General features: G+C 46.7%; 2 protein-coding genes across 6 annotated transcripts in view; both read right to left on the reverse strand.

The window, feature by feature from the left end:
- Positions 1 to 1516, reverse strand: part of SLC35F4 (solute carrier family 35 member F4) — a 97410-nt gene extending 95894 nt beyond the window's left edge. For all 3 annotated transcript variants that reach the window (XM_072337961.1, XM_072337959.1, XM_072337958.1), the window contains exon 1: positions 1291 to 1516. In XM_072337961.1, the coding sequence (XP_072194062.1) occupies positions 1291 to 1393 (103 nt within the window). In that variant the 5' untranslated portion in view covers positions 1394 to 1516. The remainder of the gene's footprint in view (positions 1 to 1290) is intronic.
- Positions 1517 to 21124: 19608 nt separating this feature from the next.
- The window catches only part of ARMH4 (armadillo like helical domain containing 4), a 48256-nt gene continuing 43848 nt past the window's right edge, over positions 21125 to 25532 (reverse strand). The window contains exon 8 of one of the 3 annotated variants that reach the window (XM_072337275.1): positions 21125 to 25517. In XM_072337275.1, coding sequence (XP_072193376.1) covers positions 25449 to 25517 — 69 coding nt within the window. In that variant the 3' untranslated portion in view covers positions 21125 to 25448. The remainder of the gene's footprint in view (positions 25518 to 25532) is intronic. The other 2 variants (XM_072337273.1, XM_072337274.1) reach the window with 2 other exon arrangements.

Consider the following 25532-nt stretch of genomic DNA (forward strand, 5'->3'; position numbering starts at 1 on the left):
TGCAATGAAATCTCTCGAGTCAGCAGTTTTGTGAGCTTTCCTCTCCAGGTTCTGTTTAATTCCAAGTAGATGCAGCTTGTAACATCTGCAGAACCTGCTCCCGGACTAAGAAAGCTCCTATACCTGGGCAGTCAGACTTCTGATGCACCCATGCTGAGACAGACAGTCGCATTGTCAATGCTGAATTCGGGTCTGCATTTTGACAGAGAGTGGGAGTGTTGCTGCAAGCTGCATTCTGCAACCAAAGCAAACTTGTGACTAAGTACAAAGCTGGTGCCCTCACCTTCCTCTGGTCCATCTGTCAGGCTGCTGCAGAATGCAGGACACAGACCCACCTGGCTCAGACTCCCATGCATCCATCCCTGCGGATGGCTCTCAGCTCCTTCCCAACTGCAAGACAACCGACCTCAGCAAAGGGCCCTCACACCCACCCATCTCCACCACCTGCTTTATCAGCTAACCGACACACAACGCAATTGCATCGCTGCTTTCCATGCTCCGCTTTCCTTTCTGCTTCACAAGAAGCCCTCAGAGGTGCCCATCTGACAGGAGCAGCTCAGCTGTGCTGCTGTTCCCCGCTGTACTACAGCTGGAGAGCACTGCGCTGTTCTGGAAGCAGCTCACCTCCGTTGATTCCAAGGGGAGTTCGCACACGCAGAGGCAGGCGTGCTCCACGCTGCTCCCCGCACCTCACCGGCTGCTTGGGGGGGGGGGGGGGGGGTTCCGTTCTCCTTTCTTGGTTGTTTTTTGGCCTTTTCCTCTTGTTTTTCCCCCCTCTGCCTCCATTTCCCTTCCCTAAGCGTCGGCGAAGTACAAAGTAACTCTCAGACCACAGAATGGATCGGTTCCCCCCCCCACACCCCGCGGTATAGAAAAAAAAACACCAAACAAATGAATCATTTCTTTCATTAAGAGGAACTTTTCACCTCGGAACAGCTTCACAGAGCACTGGGACATCCCCAGCCCTACAAAAATCCTTTACAGCCCTCAAACCTTCACCCGGTTAAAGCGAGGCGAAGCCGGATCTTCCAATCACCCCCCACCTTTCTGGAAAAATCTGATTACTTTGGCGAGCAAAAGGAACCATTTGGGAGATGCTGAGGCTCCGAGAGTCCCCACCGCCAGCCAAACTTTCCCAGAGCAGCGCTGAGCTGGGAGGGAAATTATAAATAAAAGCCCCCTAAAAAGAACCAAATCCCCGCAGTCCTCCCGATGCAGGATGGCTGTGCCCACCCCCCCTCCTGGGTCGAAGCCCACCACGGAGGGGTAGAGGTATGATGGGAGCCTTACTTTTCTGGCTGGAGTAGCCCGGGTAATATCCATAGTAGCCCGTGATCCGTAAGATCCTATCCTCGATGGTGGCCACGCCGTTGGGTGCTGCTTTCCCATCCATAGAGGGCGGGAGCCGCTCGCGGGGCGGCCGGGCGGGACGCGGAGCCGAGCCGAGCGCTGAGAAAGAGGAGGAGGAGGAGGAGGGGGATGAAGAGGAGGAGGAGGCACGGCCGCCGCAGCTCGTAGCGGGGCTGCCTGACTCCGCCGCCTGGTGCAGGACGGGCTCCGCAGCGCCCAGCGCGGCCGCTCCCCCCCCCCAACCCTCCACCTCCCTCCCAGCCCCGGTGCGCGGCGCTGTGCTGAAGGGAGCGGAGTAGGGGTGGGGGGATTAGGAACCTCAGCGCAGCGCTGTTTCTCTTTGCGCTATCCCCGCTAAAGGGTCTGTCCGCTTCTTTCTTTCAGCCACCCCTTAAGACACTGAACGCGGAGCCTTCGCTGCTCCAGGCTGCACAGCCCCAGCTCGCTCAGCCCGGTCCTCGCAGGGAGGTGTTCCATCCCTAGGACCATTGCCGTGCCCCTGCTCTGCATGCTCCATGTCAGCTGCCACAGCCTGCATCCTGGAACGGGCTTACCTGCAAAGCTCAGAGAGCAAAGCCCACTGCTGTGTGCAGGGCTGAGGGATGACTCCAGGAGGGCCCCCGTGTACTGATAGCTTCAGCCTTAATGTCACTGAGAAAGGCAACCTGAAATGGTGTCTGTAAACCACGAAAACGTGGCTCTCCAGCTTCTGTAAGATCATCCAGTCCAACCATCCACCTACCACCAGTACTGCCCATGTCCATTCAGTGCCCCACCATCATAGTTCATGAACCCCTCCAAGGAATGTGACCCCATCACCACCCTTTCAGAGAGGAAATGTTTCCTATTATCCAACCTGAACCTCCCCTGGTGCAGCTGGAAGCCATTCCTTATCATCCTACTGAAGCAGCAGCTGCGCTCTGCAGTGCCCCAGGAAGGTTCATAGTGTGGTTACCTACCCACTGCCCACAGAGAGGTCATACACCTGCTCTAAGTTCCATCCATAGCGTGTCCTCTAAATCTGTTCCTGCCTTTGGAAACAAAGGAGATGAGAAGTTCATCATTTGGTATTGTGACAAATTCCAAACGTTAATCCTCTTATTGGTCAAAATCAGGCTTTGAATTACTTGACTTTACCTGCTGCTGGTCCTTGTTATGCTTTTCTAGACCATTAGTACCCAGCCCAGAAGATATAAATATATCTCATAATCAACTCAGTATTTTCCATCCCTTCCATTGTTTTATGGCTTTCAGACTTCACCTGCTCCTATTCTGTCCAGCCATTTCCATTAACTGCTGTACAGGGAACCTGGTGAAGCCATTTCACATCCGCCGCTTCCTTCTCTTTTCACATTCATTTTCCTTTCGTGCTTGGCTAAATAAGCTCATGGCACAAAGCAGCCCTTCATGGGCACAAACAAAACATAGATGTATTAAAAATAGCCATCGCAGTGACTTTGCATGGGGAGTCATTAGCTGGTTAGTGTTCATACAGTGCTTTGAAGACCAACGTTTTCACGCGTATGAATGCAGACATAACAAATGCACATAAGGTCTTTTGATCATGATTTCTCATCTCCTGCTGCACTGCTATGTCATACGAAGGGCAGTTGCAAATCAGTGCAAAATCAAACACCTATAACTCAGGACTTCAAGAGGTTGCTCATTTCTTCACCCCCTTTCAGGCTAGTTACACGAATCAAGATTAATGACTTTTAATGATTTTCAATGTATGGATTTTTTTTGTCTTTTTCAACACGAGCACAGACTCCCTGATGGCAAATTTACACCTACTGACTACTTCTGATCTGTAAACTGCTCCAAGTCACTCACACCTCTCTAGGATTTCACAGACCATGGGACAGAAGTGACCGAGAACCATTTGTTGGCTTTGGGTTGGTAGGAGCTGCTAAGCCTCTGCCCCCTTCCACAGAATCCTCTGTCCCAGTTAAGGAACACACACAGTTCATGCAAAAAAAAACCCATATCACTTGCCTGCTGTGTTGTGTAGAGTCTCTGAATAAGCCACAAGTCCCCTCCTTCCCTGTTTCGCCTCCAAGTGGGAGTTGGTGTTGTGAGAACGTTACCAGCATTGATCTCAGCCTCAAAGTCACATTTGGGGACTTCAAAAGTGTTACTTTGCTGAGAAGGACAAATCCGACTGGTTCATTTGAAGGTTAAATGAGTGTGCCTGGATACTACAGTAAGCTTCAAATTCTTTCCAAATCCCTCAGTTCAAGCTTCATTTTCCATCTCCTCCCTTCCCTTTAGTCTTTCAAGGACACTCTCTGCAAGCCTAAAAATCACTAGCTGATAATGTAAGAAAAGCCATTCTTGACATTACTCATGAACAGCTCCTTTCCAAGATCTCTACGTGCAATGGCTGTTCAGCCGTACCCTCTGTCTTCTTGAAAGCTCCCAATGAATTGCAGTGTTGTATTGCTTCTGAACTCCTACTACGCTGACAATTCTTCTTTTAGGAAAAATGAAGCAGATTGCTTGTTTCTTTTTGCAATTAGGCTTTTTTTCAAGTTACGGTTAAAGGAGTGCAAAGAAGCCCAGCTGAGTAAGATATATGAACTACCATTTATTACCAAGAAAAAAAGACACCGAAATGATGAAGGGCGCGTGGGGACTTATTTGTTTCATCTTTCCATGTTAACAGGCCCATCAGAGTTGCTAGCTGCAGAAATACGCTGAAGTGATTTTGCAGAGAGATTCGTATTTTTACCACTTTGAGACTAAAATCTGAGGGTTGATCCAGGAAAAAAAAAGGACTTCAAAAGCAACAATTTCATGTGGAATTTGTTGCTGCGCAGCTCGAACGTCCTCCTTTGCTGTACAAGTAGAAATATTTCTCTAAAGGAAAAAAAAATAAGAGCCACCATTAATGGACACGGAATTCAGCCATAGTTAAAAGTCTTGTTTAACTCCAGGCCATACGGTTGCAAAAATAACCTCTCAAATCAGAGAACAATGTAGATGTCTCCTGACCATCTTGCTGATTCTGCAGACAGACAGTTCTGGTGTCTTTTTTTTTGCTGCTCACAGCTTTCCCAGACAGCTTCAAATAGAAAGGAACAAGGTTCTGGGTATATTTCACAGCTGTCTTTCAAATCCCACAGGATGGTGCTGGAGCTGAAAAGACTCTTGAAAGAGCGAGTATCCTCACACAAGCACAGTCTGAAGGAGCAGAACTTTCCTTATCTGCCTTCTTTTTTTTGGGGGGGGACTGTGTTGGTTTCATTTTTTTCTCCACAAGAGGAGAAGCATCACTGCCTACTTTTCAGATCCTTACTTATGTTGCAAGATGCTCTCGAGACCTAGTGGTGACCAAGCTTACTATGTCCTCACACTGGATGCAGCCCGATGAGTTTAGGGAAAGACAAGGGGCAAAAGAGGCAGCAAAAACACTTAGAGCTGAAGTGATCTGCCTAAAGCAGATCAACAACAGGCTTAGGGAAGGAAAATGGCTTTCAGATGGAAAAAAAAAAAGTAATGACAAGTTAATTGCTCCAAATTAACCATTTTCATTCCGATTGGGATTTCCAAAAGGATTTGTCAATTCAGCTTGGACTGCAACTCAACACATCTTTAAAAACTCATGGCAAATATAACTTCTCTCCATGTTACAGCAATAGAATTACTTTGTAAGTCATGGGCCCTGTGCTCCTCTCCAACTAATGAAGCTGTGCTTGTGTAGAACTAGCAAAAAAAAAATGGTGGTGGACCCACAGATAGGGAACAGAAAGCCTATAATGCTTACAGGTCCTCTAACTGTCACCGGAGCATATCCAGCTCTTTCTCACGCCCACAAAGGGTGAAGGATGGACTAGTCTCTGTGCTGACATCAAGGTCAAAAAGGACTCATTGGCAATATGAAACCATTCAGTGTAAATATGCTTCAAGCTGGCAGCTCGGTTTTAAGAGCTCTTCCCCTCTGTTTGAAAACTGGGGAGCTTCCAGCTTGGAACAAAATTTGTGGGCAGGTTCCAAAATATTTCAGAGCATCACCAAATATTAACAGGTTTTAACAGCAAGGCAGTTGGCTTTTCTTTAATGCCAGTTGACTTCATTGAAGGGAAGCAGAACAAGAAACAGCCAACCCTTTGTGAAAATAAGATACGAAGGTGATATTAGGGATGGAGGAGAAAGCTGCAGGAAAATTAACAGAATGAGAGCAGAAAAACAAGGAAGAGAAGTGGAAGAGTGCAGAAAACTGAACTGAAAGGAGCAGGAGTTTTGAATAAAGAGGAGGCCAACAACTGAGATGTGTCTGTGCAAACACTGAAACAGTGACAATAAAAAAGAATGCCTTCCTGCTCCCAAACTTAGATGTAAACCACATCCTGGAGGGGACCAGCTTACACCCTAGAGCAGAACAGGGGCAGAAGATGCACTACAAGGCTGAGCATGTTCATTCTGTGATTAGCTCCTGAAGAAGCAGCTTGTGTACATCTTTTAAGCATGCATCTGTTGGGCACAGACAACAGTGCAGCTTGAAACTGTCCCCACGCTCCAAAGCAATTTGTATGAATGCACATGCTGTGATCCACTTGGGGAACAAAGAAGCAGAGGGATAGTTGGCATTTGCTCCCAAGATGTATAAAAATGCAAGTCTTCAGCTCTTGCCAATTATTATAAGTAGAGCTAGCAAGAAAAGAGCTTTCACAGTACTCATTGCTTTTGTTTCCAAATAACGAAGGGAGGTAGTTACTCTTCTGACCCACGTTATCAATCATTTCCTGGAAGCATTTATTCAGCAGTAACACTGCCAACGTATTGATGTCTGTTTCAAAGAGAGAAGAAACAGAGAAGAGCCACAGAATGGCTGAGGTTGGCAGCACCTTTGGATCTATCTGGCCCAACCCCTGCTCCAGCAGGGACATCAAGAGCAAGGTGCTCAGGCCCACGTCCAGGTTGTTGTTGGAGATCACCAAGGAGGAGACCTCACAGCCCCTGGGCAGCCTGTGCAGTGGCTGCTCAATTAAAGAAGGTCTTCCTGCCTCCTGTGTCTCTGTTTGTGCCCACTGCCTCTTGCCCTGGCACTGGGCACCACTAACAAGAACCTCTCCATCTTCTCTGCTTCTCCCTTAAGGTGTTTATGGACACACATAGAATCTCCTGTGCCCCAGGCTGAGCAGCCCCAGCCTCTCCTTGTAGCAGAGCTGCTTATAGCCCTAAGTTGGATTTCTCCACAATGCCCAGGTCTCTCATACTGGGCTGGTAGTATGAACCAGACTCAGCACTCCAGGTGTGACCTCACCAGCACAGAGCAAAAGAGAAGGACTACCTCCCTCAATCAGCTTTGCCTAATGCTATATTCTTAGCAGCAAAGGCATACAACTGGCTCCTGTTCTATTTAGCATCCACCAGGATCCCCAGCTCCTTTCTGCAGAGCTGTGTTCCTGGTGGGTGCCCTCCAGCATGGGGCAGGGGGGGAACTGTCCAAATTGTGCTGGTTGTTGCTTTCATGAAGAGGGTAGATGTGGAAACAAAGGACGTGGTTTAGGGAACCTTTAGGGAACCTGGTGGTGATGGGTGTTGGTTGGACTTGGTGTTCTTAGTGGTCTTTTCCAGCTCCAGTTCTATCTCTGAACAGTCTGCGGCAGTTGGGAGACATGGATGAATTTGAGTTCTATAGTATGACTCAGAAATCAGCTGTGATAAGACTCATTTCTGATTTACTGAGCACCTGGTAAGATTTGGATCTCTCTCCCTATCCCTTGAATTGGTGGCTGGTGCCATTGGGAAGATAGCACACTGGTGCTCTGACATAGAGAATCCTGAGGTCTGGCAGCCAGGACAGTACTGACTTCATACTTCATCTCTCTTCTTTCCTGTGATCTTTTGTGCCAGCTTTTCAATTGCTTTTGACACCAGCAGGAAGCACAGCAGGACCCACAATGAACAACAGCCCAGATAACACTAAAATATCTGCAACACTGGGTAGCCTTACAAAAGAGCTCTTTTGCAGATGATGAAGTCCTGGTCCTTTCAATACATCTGTACCTATAAAGTCTCCCAGATGCTGTTTGAAGGAGATAAAGAGAGTTCATGAAAAGGTACTTGGGAAAACCCAAAAATCTCTACTACCTCCGTGTGGCAGAGATTTGTTCTCTGTATGCACAGCAAAGAAGCAAATGGAATGAGCCATTCACATGGCATCGCTGTACAAGCTCCAGTATCTTCAGATCAGCTCAATAAGCCCTAAAAACTCCCAATGGTACGTAAGGCATTAGCTGAGCAGCAGCTGTCAGTCTGTCCTCAGCTCTTCCTTCCCACATCCCTCCCTGACTGTATCAAGTCCATTCCTTCAGACTCCTTGCTCTGGTCACCTGAGCCAAAAAGGAAGATCTTTTATCCTCTACCATTCATTCTGGGAGAGAGTCTGGATATACCAAAAGCTCAGAGATTAAAACAAGCAATGTGACTTCATCTCAGCTGTAAAATTCAGTCCTGTCCCTCAGGTTTCCCAGGTCCTTTAAATCAATACCCTGTAAAACAATAGAACCTCATCTCCTCTGGATATCCTAGGCTGAATTTGTGCAAGGTGCTTACAGGGAGAAGTTGCCTTACTGACCATGTCCTGCTCTGCAGTGAGCAGCTGGGTGACACATGTCCCCAAGGCTCTGCAGTCCCAGCACTCGGACAAGAGCTTGCAGCTTCTCCCTAAGGGCCCTTCATGGTCAGTCTGCCATCACTTGCACTTTCACTCCAGAAGGCAGAAAGCTTTACTTAATATGAATCAGGGCTCAATCCATTGACCAGGACATCATAGTCTGGTGTTGTCTGTAATAAAACTGTAGATTGCTGGCAGGTCTGACAGAGGATCTAAGGATAGATATCTTCCTATGCTGGCAGCTGGGACCACATTGTGTATCTTAGCACATCCCAACTACCTCTGAAGTTCCGCATGAATCAAGCCCTCAATGACACCTCTACATAGCTGGCCCATGTACAACTTAATGTGAAAAACAATTAAGAGCCATCCTGATGCCTCTATAGGATACTTCACCCCAAGTCATATGTACTCCCTGGAGCCAGAAGAGCAGCCTGTCACACTGTCTCATGTTTAACACGTTTGCTGACCTCATGTCTTGAGTTATCTGAATTGCACCTGGGAGGCTACAGAGCAGCACTACTCAGAGGCCAAAGGTGAGCACTCAGATTAGCTGAGTTTGCACATCTCCCTTGAAAACATGCTTGCCGCTTCGATAAATCACATGGAATCCATAGCATTTCTCTCATGTGCCCCAAATCTAGAATCACTGATGACCAGTACCCTAAAAAACACTGACATTTTTCCTACAGGAGTCCCCACAATGCAAACTTTCAGATATGAATTTCATACTTTGCTTCTGCTTCACATCCATGGGAGAAAACTTACACCAACGGATGCTTTCTCTAAGCAATCAGAGGGCAAGATACGGCTTTTAACATTTGCTTTCCCTCTGGAAACTGCTTGGGTCGGATGTATCTGTAAGGAAGAAATCTGGTGTCCCGCTCCCTCTGCTGGTATAATTTCTCAGCCATTCCTTTATACCAAAGGGGAGGCTGGCACTGGGCTCTGTTCCTCAACACCAACCACGGCTCTGCCATTTGGGGCTCTATCACTGCATGCAAGGAGAAAGCTTAGGAGAAACTGCAGATCTAATTGCATCCAGGCTGTCACTCCTGGCACTGCGTGTTTTATGGCTGCCTCTCTGCTTTCTGCTTGAGCTCTGCTATTTGGAGGTATATTTCTGCCCAAAGAGATAACCCTTGCTACCCTGACTGTTCTGTGGGTAACTTTTCTTGCTTCCATGAACATTTCCAAGTTGTTTCTTCCCTCAGGGTCACATAACCTGCAGCCTTTTTCATTTGAGTGCTTCAATTGTTAGTGTTAGACACCTCAATTCTCTTCTCAATGGCGTCGCATTTAAAGAGCTTTTCAGACTGCTAACAGGAGCTGGGAATCCTTTCAGCCTGACATCCTTATTTATAACAAAGCCCCTTAGCCTGTGTTGATCAAACCATACATAGTTTCATAGAATATAATAGAAAATGAACTAGGCTGCCCAGTACCAGCAAACAAAGACAAGGATATTTGAGAGCTCTGGTTACTTTCTACCTGGAGGTAGTGTCAGTGAATTCAGGACTGACCTGACCCAGGTGTGCATCTGCATGACCCCAGTCTTTAACAACTCCAGGGGTCCCCAGATCCCAGGTCCTAAAGCCACCTAAAGCTACACCTGAATCAGCATCAAGAGATCATTGCATCAAGTCTCCCTCACAGGCTGGGCAACCAGCTCTGTCTGTAGTCATTCTGTACCTGAAGACTCCCACAAGAGAGTCCATCTAATCCCTGAACAACAGGGAAATGGTCCTGGATGCTGTAATGATGAGAAAATCATTTTCTTTCACCTTCTTTTTCACAATATCAACCTTAGTTCCAGCTAGTTCTCTCTTCTTGTACAAGCTATAATCAAATGTGACCCACAAGACCAGAATCAGAGGAAAGCAGCAGCCTGTTTTTCCCTTAACAATCTTACATTCAGTATTGCTGTCTTTTAAATATGGTCTTCAATGGTGACATGATCAGCCTGGCTTGTATAACTAACAGGGCTTGTCAAATCTCAGCATCAACCAACGCATTCTACAGCCAGAACAAGCTATCATATTGAAATACTGACCTGGATAACATCAAAAATATCTGCTATTCATCACAGAAATTACTGAATCTTCCATCAGGAACAGAGCCAGCTGTTACTGTCTTTAGCAAAATAAATTGTTTCTAAATTGTGGTGCTCTTTCCTGTTTCCTAAAGCACTGCAACTTGCCATCAACATTTTGAGTGTCTGCTGGTGATTCATTTTCTTCTGCTCCCTCTCACAGTGTTCGAGCCTTTTTCTTTATGAGATCCAAGTGTTTCTATTTACTAAAAAGAATTTAAAGACAAAAAAGGGTTCTTGGTGTGGCGCTGAGATCTCTTTGAAAGGGTTTTCAGCCCTACAGAAGGTCTGACAGAGCAACAGCATTGGGCAGAAGTCTGCAGGGCAGGAAAACTACTCCTGTTGCAACCAGCACTGTGCTGCCTTTCTACTTGAAGTGTAATGTGGAACTGACACATTTGTTGGCCTAATCTCCCAAAAGAAATAAGCTTGCTAATCCCAGGGCTGTGACTATTACTGTATTGAAAGTTAGAATGGTAATAAGTATTTCCCAGCATTCTGTATGAAGGATAAGGCCTTCCAGTCACTTTCTTTTGTTTGTAATAAATTACCTCCCTGCTAGCTATTTCATTGTGGTATAAATCAAACGCTTCCATTTCAAGGGGATGTTTTGTGTCTCTGAAACTTCTGTTGCTACCTCTCTATTTATTACATTGAGAATCCAGTTCATTACTGTTAAGGTCACAAAGTCGAGCATTAAAAAGTTCAGAAATGCCATACTAGATGTTGCCCGTGTCACCATATTTTATCCACCTATTCAAAGCTCACCCCATACCCAAACCAGCTGTTCAAAATGGGCCTGGCTAATCCCCCTGTGCAGTTGCCCCACTTCCAAAAGCTAAGGAAACAGGCTAAGTAATAGAATCATTACATGTGCTTAAAGGTCCCTCCCAGCCTAGACTATCCCATGACAAGAGACCTCCCCATCACTCCTTCTGCTTTGCTTGCTTTACTGTGGCACAGCTGGAAGTGAAACACCAACAAAAGTAATAACTGACACTGAGGCCTTGCCAGTTGCACACCAAAGGCCTGGACCACCTCCCCTGCCCCTGGGGCTGCTTTGCATCTCCTCAAGGAACCAACTGCTCCCCGTGTGCTGTTCCATCACTAAGGCAGAGAAGCTGACTTCTTGCTGACTTGTTTGATTACAGCTGGGCTCATTGCCTCCTACTTGAAAGAACTTCTCTTCCCACAGGCCTGTATTACAAAAAAGTCTTTAACTGCTTGTGCCCACACCACTGATACTTTAACAAACTTCCATCATACTCAGTCCCTCTCTTTTTCTCTTGCCATTTTTCCTAGCACGTATCTTGCTCTGCACCTTCATTCATCTTTGATGTCCTTCACTTTGCCTGTCCTTTCCAAGGCAGGGGAGCTGAACTGCGCACACACTGCAAAAACCAACTATACTGTGTATTATAGAAAAGCCACACTATGTTTTCTGATTTGTTATTTATTCCTGTCTAATGATCATTCCCATGCTGCTCTCTTTGTCCAGCGCTGCTGAGGCTGGAAGAGTTAGCTGGGCTTGGACATGCTAATAGCATTCATGATGCAGTGTGGGGATTTATACATCCATAACCCATGTCTAAATCAGAGTCTCTCAGCCACCAGTACAGTGATACAAATCATGGCTGTTCCCCTCTCCAAAAGCTTCTCTGAACAAATAGGAAAACATCCACCAGATCATAGAAAAGAAGAGAAAGAAGATACTAAGCAGCAGTGTGAGTTCAGATCTGCATTCACCCAGGATCAGAAAGTACACCAGTGGCACACCAGGTTCTTTTCTTTCCATGGTGAATGTATCTGTTGGTCAGAACAGATACCTCGAGCTGATATTTGAGGCCAAAAATCAAAATGTAAGACAAAATAATCAACTTCAGATGGAGACTCTGAGGTCTTCTGCAACTCTCAGTAGCTTTGGTCAAAGTCAGAGAGCAGTTTGCAATAGCTACACCCTGACCTGAGTGTGCCTGATATGAACTGAAAGGCTTTGCCTACAGATTATCTGTGGATAGACATAAAAATGACAACTACTACTTTTAAAGGAAGGGAAGAGTAATCTCACACAGACGTTGGCCATCGCCAGCTTATTGCTCCTTTTGCTTCTCCAGCAGTGACTCCGCCAAATGAAATCCTCCACAGAGACCGTCTGTGCAGCTTTAAAGCATTTAGCACATCCCAGCACTGTCTGGGGAATGATGGAACACGTAAGTAATAAGAGAGGAAAGAGCTATATTATAGCAATGCACACACAGGGAGTTTGTGGTGTCTCTCCAATCAGCATCAGAATTTTTACTAGCACGGGAAAATGAAATTTGACTGAACATATTAGTCACAGCTGAGGTGCTTAAGGCCACCTCAGTGCTCTTCCTACCCAGCAACCACACATGTCATCCTTGTAAAGTGAGTGCTGGGTGTGCATCGCCCCAGACTGGCCACTCACAGCACGAGTGCTGCTGTATCTGTCCCAGGAGCAGTTGGTATAACCACTGACTATGTGAATAATAAGGTCGAGCATTTGGGAATGCCCCATAATGCATTACCAGAACACCAATAGAAGCAAAAAGTAAAAGAAAACCACACACACACACAAGGAAGTTTCATGCTTCTACCCCACCTGCATGGCACAGCTTGACCGAGCCCATCTTTCTCAGCCTTGAGTTCAAGATCTGCTCACACATATAGTGAGCAAACGGGAGCAATTACACTGACTTCCACAAACCAGAAGTGTTTCTATTTAGAGTTCAAACACAGAGTAAGCACAGAAGGGGCACTAAGCCTTTAGTTAAGTCAAAACATTACAGTGCTCAAAGTAAGGTAAGCTGAATAAGAAGCCAGAAGAATACTGACACAGACGGCGTTACCTGAAACATTTAGGGAGATTGCATTCATAAGGAAAAATGCACACAGCCAGTTATTAGCCAATAAGTGGAGCAGTTCATTGGCACGGACACAGTAACACACAGCAGGCTGCTGGAGCTCTTAGGGAAAATACAATTAACTTGATAACAAAATTAAATATAGGAGATCTATAATAAGTGTGAGCAGCTTACAGTAAACCCAAAGGGAGCATTAAGAACTCAATCCATCAATCATCACAGCACGTAACCACCTCTGGACAGCATTTCTGAAAGCCCGTTTGCAATTCATGTCTGTTAAAGTTACTCTACATTGGAATAAAGGCAATCTTTCCTGATTTTAACTGTTACGGCCGCTTGGACTTCAGTGCAGAAGTGCTCCTTCACGTTGCTCATTTTGATCTTCTCCATCTTCATGCTCATGTTAACTATTGCAGTCTGTAGCTACAACACTGAACTGATCCCACCTCTGCCAAGTGATTTTTAACAAGATTCCCACCCAAACGTGACCATTTTCTCCATCTATATGACACAGATAATAGCATTCCTTTCCATTAAGAACTGAGTGGAGCCCTAAGGCTGCTTAATAGAAACACACTGGTAGCGCTGCAGACAAGTTTCCTTTTACTTGACCTAAAGCAATCATGAGTAATGCCACGAACTCACTGACATTATTGTGGTAGAACCCCAACACGAGAGACTCCAATCATGGTAAAGAGAAAAACACCAGGAATATTGTTGCAGCTTGCAGGAAACAATCCAGTCTAACAAATAGCTGCCTACCCTGTATGAGGATCTGCAGCAGTGATCTGAGATTCCAATGTGTCCACTCAAGAAAACACGACTATTTGCAGCCTCCCTTCTCCATCAGAGTCAGAAAAACATGCCCTGTAAGAGGAAGGGCCCCTAAGCCAACTAGTCTCCTCTTCCATAAGGCTTTCAACCAAGGGGTAGAGCTGTGTAGAGGTTGTGCACAACACATTATCATAACACTCCATTCAGAGGAAAGAAATAAATAGCCTGCACCAGTTATTCTTCCAGAGAGACAATCCAAACATGTTTGTGAGCACCTGCCTCACTGCAGAGCAATAGCCACATGCTTTGAGTCAGTGTAGGATCCCAACACCAGAAGTGATCTGAAAACACAGGACTTCCATGAGGCAACACATATGTAAGCTTCCATTACAACCCATCCTACAGTCAAGGTGCAGCAGTCCACCTCTAGGTCAGCTGCTCACAGGATGCAGGTGCCCTTTCTCATTTGATCACAAACCAGCTCAATAAACAAGACAGAACAAAGCTATACTTATTCTTTGCCAGACTGAGCTAAAGAGAGTGATTTCTAAGAGCTTACCATGTGTTTAGAAAATGGAACTTGTAAAAATCCACCTCCATTTCATCTGGAAACCAAGAGATCAGCTGCAGCTCTTCCTTATGAGGAACAAGAGCCAGCTGTGCATCAGCCCATCCCACACTTCTCCAAGCACCATCTTGCCCACCCAACCACCACCAAGTGTAGAGTAGCCTGTCTATAAAGCACATGGGACAATTACACCCAGCTGCATCTCTGCTGGTGTGAACTGCATCAGCTCCATCACAGCTGATGAGGCTGTGCTTGTTAATAAAGCACGAAGGTAGTGGAGGAACCTCAGTTACAGTGACCACTATGTTTTTTTCTGAAGATAGATGCTAGTAGTGCTGGGTCTGAGCTGTTGGTGGACTTGTGTGTGTTGGGGGGTGCTAGAAACCTGGAATCCAGCTGAGAGCCATGTCTTCATCAGTGCTGCAGCCTATTCTGCCCAGGAGCATCACTCCTACCATCCAGGCAGCTTGCTGCAAGGAAGTGCAGGGCAGAGCGCATCTTAGTTCTGCCAAAGTCTATGGCAGAAATCCAATGGCTTTCAGAGAAGGCACAGAAGTATTTATTGGAAAGAAATTAATATGCGTGCTCTCAGAGAAACGATCCACTGTCAGAGCAGAGCTGGTCAGAGCAGTATTTGATCTATGGACTCCATAGCTACTAGTGGACATCGTGTCCTTTACAGGCAGTTATATGTTGCTTTTTGTATGTATCAAGCAGCTCTTTCAACTTGCAGCCATTAATTTTCTTTAAGCACTGCTCTTTTCAATAAACCATTAAATAGATGAATCAGGCTCCAGCGTTACCAACAGCCACCACCAGTGAACAGATGTGCTGCAAGGACAGTGTGAACAACACTTGTGGGTACAGCAGTTTGCTGACATCCCCATCCCAAATGAGAGCCTCTCTGGGAGAGAAAATGGGTCCAAAATGGGGCACAGTTGAAGAGCGGAACTGAGACAACCAAGGCTCAATTTAGCCACAAAGTCTGATGAATTTACCTGCCAATGTACCCAGCGAGACCAGAAGGGTTTTCACCATCATTCAGGCAAGATTCCTCCAGTTTTACTCTCCCACCACCACCAGACATCAGTACTCCCTCCTTTGCATCCCCAAAACCATGGTGGATCCCATAGCAGTCACTTCCCCAGCAGGCATTGGATCCCTTGCTGAGAGCTACCAGTGGTAAGGTTGGGAAGTGAGGGCAGGGCTGTGATCCCCATGCAAGATCCAGAAAGTCTTTGACTCTCATTTCTAAGGCACTGCTGAGCAAAGGAAAGGGCCTGGCTTACCTTGAAGCAGTGGGAGATTGGGTTTTGTACAGCCTCCCCTTTTCCCATGAAAAGCTTCTGTTAATAGAAGGGTGCGTGAAAGAGACATCACAAGCACAATCCTCTCCATCACTGGAGCTGCCACTTGCCGGGAGGGTTTTTCATGCAGCCTCTGATGTGCTATTATATTTTATGAAAAGAACAGAAAATGTCAAGTTAAGAACAGAAAATGTCCTTTAGAAACACCTTGGCTCTTTCCAGTGAATTCATACCATTTCAGTGCTGTGAAGAGATGCACTGGAGCCTACTGCCATGTTCCCAGGCAGAAATCTGGGAGCCAGCTCTTCGAGGTGGCATCTGAACCAAAATAAAGCTGATCCCAGGCTGAGGAAGGAAGAAGCCATTTGGTTCAGGTAGTCCATCTTCCGTGGGTACAGCAATATCAGAAGGACATAAAGCTATTAGAGAGCATCTCAAGGAGGGCTGCGGAGATACAGAAGGGCCTGGAGGGCAAGGTGTGTGAGGAGCAGCTGAGGTCCTGTGTTTTAATTGAACCATAGAGACATTAAGGTTGGAAAAGACCTCTAAGGTAATTTAGCCCAACCATCCACCTACCACCAATAGTGCCCACTTGACTGTATTTCTAAGTACTCCATCTCCTCTTCCTTTAAACACCTCCAGTAATGGTGACTCCACCATCTCCCTGGGCAGCCTGTTCCTGTTTGTTTGGCCCAAGACAGTCCCCAGCTATGAAATCATCATCTTCCCTGTGCAAGGAGCTCATCAAGATCCCCTAAATCAGCTGTTCTGCTTTATTAGGCTCTCAAGGAATGACTGGATGTTGTGTTGAGGGACGTGGTTTAGTGGGAGCTATTGGTAATAGGAGAAAGGTTGGACTGGATGATCTTTTAGGTCTTTTCCAACCTTGGTGATTCTATGATTCTATGATTCTATGATTCCAAGCTCTGCATCGAGCTGCTGAGGACACCAGAACCCCAACATCTTCCTTCTCGCCAGGGATATTGTTTTAGAGGTCAGAAGCACAGCTTTTCCTCGCGGCGTCAGAAAAGAAAATCACCCTTTAATCAGAGATAGGACAGACTCTGATCAAGTTCAGAAGGAAAAAAAAAAACTAAGAGCAAAAAAACCCTCACACGCAAAAAGATCAAAATCACAACCAAAAGGATCAGAGAGATTTTCTTCCACGTGGCTACAAGAGAAATCGTTGTCCAGGGTCACCAGGAAGTAATTGTAACTCTCCTTGGAGTTGTACAGTGCATCAGAGGTCTGCAAGGGCTGAGACTGCTCGATAGCTGCTGCACCTTCCAGACTCCAATTATCCTCCTGGCTGCTTTCAGTATCAAAGGCAAAAATAATAATAATAAAAGGCTTTTTTATTTTCACACGAAATGATTCACAGAGCGGAGCCAGATGAGCAAAGGAACTTGGAGAAATTACTGTAGGATTGGCTGTGACTGAGTCTCATCTATTTCTCTGGCTCTGCTCAGGAGGAAAGGCTGCATGGGAAGTGTGGGGCTGGAGGTGCTGCTTTCTGCACCTCGTGCTCTCCTGATAAGCTGGTTGTGAGCTTTAGGCATGAAGAAAATTAATCTCTGTTCAGTGTGTTCATTGGACTCTGTGATATTTCAGAGAGGAAGAAGAGAACTGTGGGGCAAACCCTATTTGTCCGCCAATACTGTGTTCCCTCTGAGGAACAACACCTTCCCCTGCAACAGGGCTCCGACGGAGCCATTCTCCCTTTTAAAAAGGGGAAAACTGAGGCATGGGGATGGTGAAATTAATCGTCTAGGGGATCACCCAGCAGTTCTGCAGCGCGTGAGCAGCAGCCTGCAGTGAGCCAAGGCCCCACACCTTGCTGCCCTCCAAAGGCAGACACTCCCTCACCATCTCACCATTCCCAATGGGTTTCGTTCTCCCTCTTGCAGAGCAAGACCTGCCAGGATGCTCAGCTAAGGAGCAGACTGCTGTCAGGCCCTTGTACTACCAAGGCACATCTTCCTAGTCCGCTAAAAGAACATACAATACACTTGGGCACAGTCTGGCTTGGTTTCCCACCAGCCTCCATGTTAGCACCTGCACATAAACCACATCTACATGGCCATACAGTGCCAGTGGGCTGCACTGCTTGGGGCTCCAGGCATCCTGTAACAGCAGTGCTCTTATGTATACATGATTACACTACATGATTACACTAAGGTATCCATCCCTCCCTAAAATGCTGCTGCTCTGTTCCAGTATCCTATGTTTGGTGGATCCAACTTTGATTGATGAGATATGGTAAAGGGAGGACGGTTGGACTAGATAATTTTGTAGGTCCTTTCCAACCTTGTGATTCTATGATTAATAAGTAGTATTGGGCAAGGATTTGCTATGGCAGTAGAGCTCACAAGCAACTCACTCTGACCTCCAAGATTTTAGCTCAAAAGTTCTCTTGTTCTGGGGTAGGTAGCTAGAAAAGAGTCCTTGTGCAGACTTTCGGGCTCCAGCAGCACTTAACCCATATGAATTTCCCAAACAATGCATGCTTATAACCCTGACACATTCGGGATCATAGAATCACTGAAGCTGGAAAAGATCTGCAAGATCAAGTCCAACCATCAACATACGTTGGTGTGTGGATATTATACATTAACCCCAGTGTGGCTCAGAGCATTTTGCTTTATTGCAATGAAAATGATGAATACGGAGACGCTTTTTTTCCTTTCCCTTGAAAGTCCACACTCTACTGTCTAAGTGTTGCTTCTAGCTTAGTGCTTCCACTGCCTCATCTCCTCCCTACACCTAACCGGGATCATTTCAGTGTTTCAGGGCAATACCATATATTTTTAAGCCAAGTAGGCTGGCTGCAAAACAAATATCCAATTAAATGCTCATTTTTAATAGATGCTGTGCTGCTTGTGCGCAGCCAAGTCCCTTTACTAGCCTTCTGTTTTTAGTGCTATTAAACCCCATTCTTCAGTTTCAATTTTAGAGGAATTTCTTCTCTAGGATGTGCCTACCAGCTTATCTACCACGGTCGAGCCTTTAACAATCCATTGGATGTAAGGGTGTATTGGGTTACTTCTGCCAGCAGAATGGATGCAACCCTGTGGTTGAAACCTGGATGTAACCTTGGGGAATCCAGCAGCGATGGGTTGCTGAGATCTTCATGTAGGGTAAGAGCAAGTGGAGGCAGTGGCCCTGATGGAGTCACTTTTCCCTTATATCCCATCTAAACCTCTATTAGTAACTATTTCTCCTTGTCCTGTCAATCACAACAGACCCTGCTAAAATGCCCGTCCCCTTCCTTCTTACAGCCCCCCTTTAGATACTGAAAGGCCACTCTTAGGTCTTCCTGGAACCTTCTCTTCTCCAGGCTGAGAAGACATGAAAGTATTCAGATGCATTATCCCTGTAATTTCTATTCCCTAACAGTATCCTGGAGCTGAGAAGAAGCCACATCCAGAAACTCATTTAGCACCAAAGCGTATCACCCTCTATGGAGGAGATTAAATATCATCCTTTAGATTAAGTTGGGCATAGAAAACAATTACTCTTGGCAACACAGATTAAAAGTGCTTTTGTTCTGCCCTGACCACAGGCCTTGCTGGCCTCCTACAGACAAGATCAGTTTCCATAAAGCCTCTTCCTAAAGATTTGGCTGGAGTTGCCAGAGAAGGATCCAGAGACCCATGTGCCATAAATAAGCTTTATGAACCCAGCGCAGCTTTTTCTCCTTGGAGCCCTGCCTCAATGGTGCATTTTACTACTTCGCTCCTTTTCATTTTAAACCCAAGAACGGTGCATTTTTCATCTAGTTCTCTTTGGCCACAGTTGTGCCTCGAATTCGATATCGATCTGCTTCTCTCCAGCTCTCCCTGCCCAATTATGCTGCAGCAGTCTCCATGGGACAGAAGGACTGAGGAAGCTCAGCTGCTGTTAACCTTACAAACCACAACCCCTTGCACCTCTAGGCATGGATTTGTCACAGTAAGTCATCCCAGATATTTGCAGGCAGTCCAGCAAAACTCCTGGTCTGCATTACAATCTGGCATTGGCAAATGGTTTTGTTATGGGGACTTTGCTAGCATCATAGCAGCTAGTTGAATTTTCCTGCTTATTCCTGGATACCCTTTTATATGAACACAGCCACCTTTGTTTTGCAGGCTTTTACTTTCTCCTTTTCTGCCATATCACCAATGTGTTTTCTTTTAAAGAAAGAAGGATTAAAACTGAAGTGCAGCGAAGCTCTGGTAATATCAGCCTTTTTCTCGTCACTGAATTCCATTTCCTCTGCTTCTGATGAAAATCAGTTCACTAGTGGCCATCAGCAGCTGCCATCACTGCGGTCCCAGTTGTTTTGAAGGCATTCAGTCACATATATAAAAGGTATATATACCTTTTATTGTGGAGAGCTTTCATGTGACCTCCCTCCTTAGGCCCATGGCTTAGCCAGCGGTCAGGGACTTTGGGAGGAGACCTAATGAATGGAAGACAGAGGCTCACAGCAAGGCAGTGTGAGCATAGAGAGTAACTTCCTTTGGAAATATAACTCTGGGGGATGTCATTGCTTATCTTCTTCCAGCAGGTTTTGTTTTTTTCATTGGAAACGAGTCAGACACGAAGCAAACAGCTTCATGAATATACAGATCGCTTTTAGCAGCTACCAATTAACAAAGGCTGTGCTGGTGCAATCCCCAAGTGGCCATTTCCCTGCGAGCTGCTTATTTTAAATGAACCGTTTTTCATTAGAGAAGATACACACATATGGACAAAGAGTTCTTGCTGGTTCTCTTAATGAGATGGAGCCCAGCAAGGGATGGGTGCCCCACTGGGTGCACAGGACACATACCAGGACCATGCAGTGATGCAAGCTGTGCAAGGATGCTTGAAAACAGGGCCAGGGAGGCCACTATAAACCCAACCCAAATGCTTCCTCTCAGCTTTTTCATAGAACCATAGAATGACTTGTGTTGGAAGGGATCACAGAGATCATCCTGTTCCAAACCCCCTGTCACAGGCAGGGTTGCCAACCACTCAACTGGCACCAGATCAGGCTGCCAATGGTCGCATCCAACCTGGCCTGGAGCACCTCCAGGGTTGGAGCATCCCCAACTTCTCTGGGCAATCTGCTTCTTCTGCATAGACCACAAGTCCATGGACGTCCATGAGATGGCGTGCACATGAGGTCAGCCTTGTTTCCAGGAGTCATTTGCAGTACCTGCATTTGAGACTCCATGCTCACCTGCGATGTATCACTGAGGCCTTGAAAGGTTTGTGCACAGGCCCTTGCTCATGAGTCACACCAGATGGGAAAAAATGTCCTGGTGCAGACAAAGAAGCTTCTGGCTTTAAGTTCAACATCACATGTCAGTGTTGGGTTCCCTTACAGCTCCTCAAAGTCTAGCCAGAGGAAACTTGGTGTTAATCAGTACAGCCCAAAGCCAACAGCTGCCTCCAGGTAAATCTGATCCAAAACGTCCCAGCCTGAAACTTCTCACTGTGTCCCACTGCAAGCCCAGCTCTCATCCTTGCACCAAACACAGAAGAAATGCAACATCTGAATCTCCAAGCAATCACTTTGCAGCTTTACTTGAGACAGAGCATGCAATGAACCACAGATCAGGGAGACAAGGTACTTAAAGTCAGCTATGATGGCCAGCTTTTTATTTTCCAACATTTTACTTTAACAAAGTGCTACATTCCATAGTTACAGTATGAGGAGTTGGTCTCATCCGAAATTGAAAACCACAAGAAAGCACAAGGACTGCTAATATCCCTCTATGGAAGCAATGCAGTCCAAAGGAACTTTATCTAGGGTGAACACCCGGCATTAGAGACACCATAAAAAATCAGCAGCTGTGGAGTGCAGGAACATTTCATCAGGGCAAGGGCTGCGCATTGGGTAGGCTGCTTCCTCCTATTGGAGATGGGGCTGTGAATGCTGGAAGGGTTGCGTGTTGCCTACAACAAATTCTGGCTTGTGCTATCAAGGAATCCCAAACTGGGCATCCGTGGGAAAACAGAGGTGAGCTACGTGTCTTGTGCCAAGTCAGGAGAGGGTTATTGCTGCAGCAAAGTCGTCCTTGCAGCTGTGCCGTCGCAATGGGCTCAGGATGCATAGCAGTGGCACAACCCACCTCTTCATTCAGGTCACCCAGCACTGAGCATGCAGGGCCAGAGGGCACTTCTGCTTTTCTTCTTTATTTCTCAAAAGAATCTGCTTGGCTTTTTATTTTAGAAATGTGGGGATACAAACTGAACCAGCAGAGCTTTAAGAGACCTGAGGCTTCACTTCCCATTGGAAACAGTTCCCATTGGAAACCCTCTCCCTCCCCAACCCGCAATCTGATAATTTCCAGCAAATTAATCTAACTCCAAAAGTTACACACAAAATACCTTTAAGTGCCCAGTCCAAAGTCTACCGGTCTTGGATGAGAGGAGAAGGAGCTGAATGCTGCTTGTGCTTTAAGGACCTGCAGGAATCCCACTGACATCAGAGGCTCTGCAGAAAACCCCATCTGTGCTCCAAGAGCTCCTGGAAGTCTCACTGGGACATAAGGTTGCTTGTGGCTGCCCCTCTTGCCTCCACCCCAAGGAGAACTAAACTGGAAGATACGAGGAGCATCCAGGCTCTTGGGTAGGTGCTTGACCAAAAATAACTATTAAAGACCTCTATTTCAAAGGGACGTTGGTTGGGATCTCTGCACTGCTGAGCCACTCGTAAAGTTGGCCTACAGGAAGCCTCCACCAACCAGTAGCTCCCACTCAAGGCACCGTATGGGTGGGTAGCAAACCCAGGAGCAAAGCATGGTAGAGTGGGGCTCAGAGCTAGAGCCAGGACTGGAGTGAAGCTGAAGCACAAGAGAAATCTTTAAGCAACCCTTCTATCCACAGATCTGGCTAAAGCACAGACCCCAGAGCCAACACAGAGCTGTGCATTTGGCTGGACACCCCATTTGGCTACAAGCTGCCCAGTTTGTCCCATCGTATCTGTAGAACAACCAGTCAGACACCTGTAGCACTCCTTACCCATGGCACAATTGATGCCCAGCATCACAGCCACCCACTGTGTGTCCTCAATGGGAGATGCGAGGCTCTCATAGACACCAGGTCACCCACACAGTGCCATCAGACACCAGCTCTGTCTAACAGACCACGATGCCTTTAATTTAAATCCACTATGTCAAGGGCTGAGAAGAAGAGAGACAGTGAAACTGATTGCCACAATAGAAAATGTTTCCCAAACTGAGGATTCATTAGCACAATGAAAGGCCACATTGCCTCCCCACCAGCCTTTTCAATCCATCAATTTGACAGCCCACCCAAACAGCCCTGCCAGAGCTGCATTACCTGCACTCACACCAGCAGCCTTGTTCAGCCATCCTCCTCCTCCCCTCTGCCTGGGAGCTCGTTGGTTATCAATGTGATGCCTGCAATTATCACAAACAGCACAGGCATGTCACTGTTAACAGGGAAGTTGAGAAGAGGCTGCCCTTCGCAGGCTGGTGTTGCACAAAGCCCTGCTGATCCCCAGCTGTTTGGATCTTGCTGGTACCCTTGCTCAATGCAGCAGTCACTGGCAACTGCTCCTCCACGCTACTTGGCCCAGCAGCCAAGCCTGGACAATTAGCTATGCTAGCAGGCTGTTAACACCTCCTAAGCACCTGCAGGCTCCAAAAGAGAAAGAAATGAGAAGGAAACAAGGAGTGATCAGTCCAGAAGTGAAGTACATAGCTTGGACTGACCACTTGTGATGAAAAAATACTTCAGTTTTGGGTAGGGACGTAACAGTGGGCTCCCAGGCAGTGGCTGTTGAGAGATCTGGGGCTGCTTTTAGCAAAGCAACATTATGCTGACGAAAGCTGCAGGAATGAAAGGGGAGAGAGGCAAACACTGTGGAATCCTGGCTGGGTGAGCCTGTCCTAGAGGGACAGAAAAAGGGACACTGCCTGGCATGCTGCTGGCTTTCCCCCCTGACCTGCTTCCCACCACCCAGTGGGATGAGCACAAGGGCCACGCACAGCTCCAGGACTGGAAGACTAGCATTGGTAGCAGCATTTCGAAAACAGGTCGTCCTGTCCTCCAGGTGACTCACTGGATGGAAGGGAAGGCCAGCAGGAAAGCACCCAGGGAGCATTGCTTCCTTGGAACTTGGACATCCATCCGGTGACTTATTGTTCAGAGGACCCTCTGAAAAGAGAACTGAGCTTCAGACTCTTCTGGTCTGCTCTTCTGAATGTTGTCTCTATCACACAATCCCACGAGACATATGCTTACCATCAACTATATCTGACCTCGGCAACCTGACAGCCTTTTCACCTTCACTGAAGATGAAGTCCTATATGAGTGTCACCTCATTCACCCCTCCCTCACACCTCCTCCAGGAATCAGTGGGACTCAGCTCAGTCTGATCTCATTTCTCTAACCAAGCCTCCTTCAGTGACAGATGCTGTTTTCTTTATGAAGGATGACTCCTCACAGAACAGTGATTTCCCCCTTGAAAACATGGATATTTTGCATACACATAAGATTAAAGAGTCATTTCACAACTGTCAAGAGAGATAAGTAACACAGCCCTTTGTTGTTCGCTATTTCAACTGCAAAGCACCATTAGCTCCCCCTGTTCGGTTCAATGATGTCAGACACTGGCTGTTTCCCCCTGCAACTTGCTGCCAGCAGTACAGGCAGCTTGCCCTCACCCCAAGGCACCATTAGGATCCATCTCCACAGCCCTCCACAGCCATCTGTCCTACAGCTACATGTCTTCCCCGTGGCCAAGAGTTCCCAGCTCAACCATCTCACCTGCTCTGGACATGCCTCCAACTGGGGATACTGCTGCTTTCCAAAGAGCCTCGTGACACCCTGACAGCTCAACCACCTTTGATGCCTTCCTTGTGTTTGGTGGTACGGAGACAAGACCCATCAGATCTCCCAAAGGTTCTGCCATTCACGGAGCTTTCAGAGGCTGAAAATGCAACTTGCAGCCGGGGAAGGAGACATGCTTCACTGCCACCTCGATGTGAACGCAGCCATGTGTTAGAGGAGAAGCAGTCACTGGTGCCTACATACAGGCAGCAGAAGCTGAGGAAACCTCTGACCTGGCTTTCCTTTTACCTACCTGCACACTGAACAAAAGCTAAGGGATCCATGCAAGGCTACCCATCAGTACGTGAGCTCTGATATTTATTGTGCTGTAACAGATGGTTGGAAATGGACTAAAGTTGTTGTAGTGAATCAAGAGCTGAGGCCATTCCCACGTGTCTCCAAGAAGCGAGGAGCAGAGCTGAAGGCAGGGGTTGTAAAAGAAGGGGTAGGAATTGGGGAGAAGAGCATAGGAATGTGCTTCCAACTGTATCAACAAGACTGTACTCGGGCACTTCTCAGGTGATGAGGGATACAGTTCAAGTGGGTAATTCATTAATTAAGCAGAGCAGCTAATCTCAGCACTAATGAACTCTAGCTCAGGTAATGTTAACATTTAAAATTAACAAAGTGGACATAAGTCATTCACAGTAAAGATTTCCATTCCCAGGTTAGGTGAGTGCTATTGTTATGAGTAGATTACTGCCAGCCAGGACCGAAATAGTACACCAGGATAATAGGAAAATAATCATCCGTACGGATCAGCTCCAGCTGCAACAAGATGTGCTGTGGATCTGAATGAGGCGCCGGGTTGTGAACGTGAAATCTCACTACTGTATCAAAACAAACATCACTGCGCAGTACACGTTGAGCATAGCATGCTGGTTCGACGGGGTGGTACCAACCGCTGCTCGGTGTTTGGGGTGGCTGAGAGCAGCGATGCAGCAGAAAGTCCTTCCTTCTTTTCTATTCCTCCTCTCCCTCCTTCTACAAGTCACTGGATATCACAAGGGCACCGCAGTTCAATTCAGAATTCATCTTCAGAGCTGTCGGCTAGGAGCATTACTCGGTCTTGCATGCTGTTGAATTCCCTCTGCTGGGGGTAAAAAAG

The sequence above is a fragment of the Excalfactoria chinensis genome, chromosome 5 (genome assembly GCF_039878825.1).
Source record: "Excalfactoria chinensis isolate bCotChi1 chromosome 5, bCotChi1.hap2, whole genome shotgun sequence".
Classification (NCBI taxonomy): domain Eukaryota; kingdom Metazoa; phylum Chordata; class Aves; order Galliformes; family Phasianidae; genus Excalfactoria; species Excalfactoria chinensis.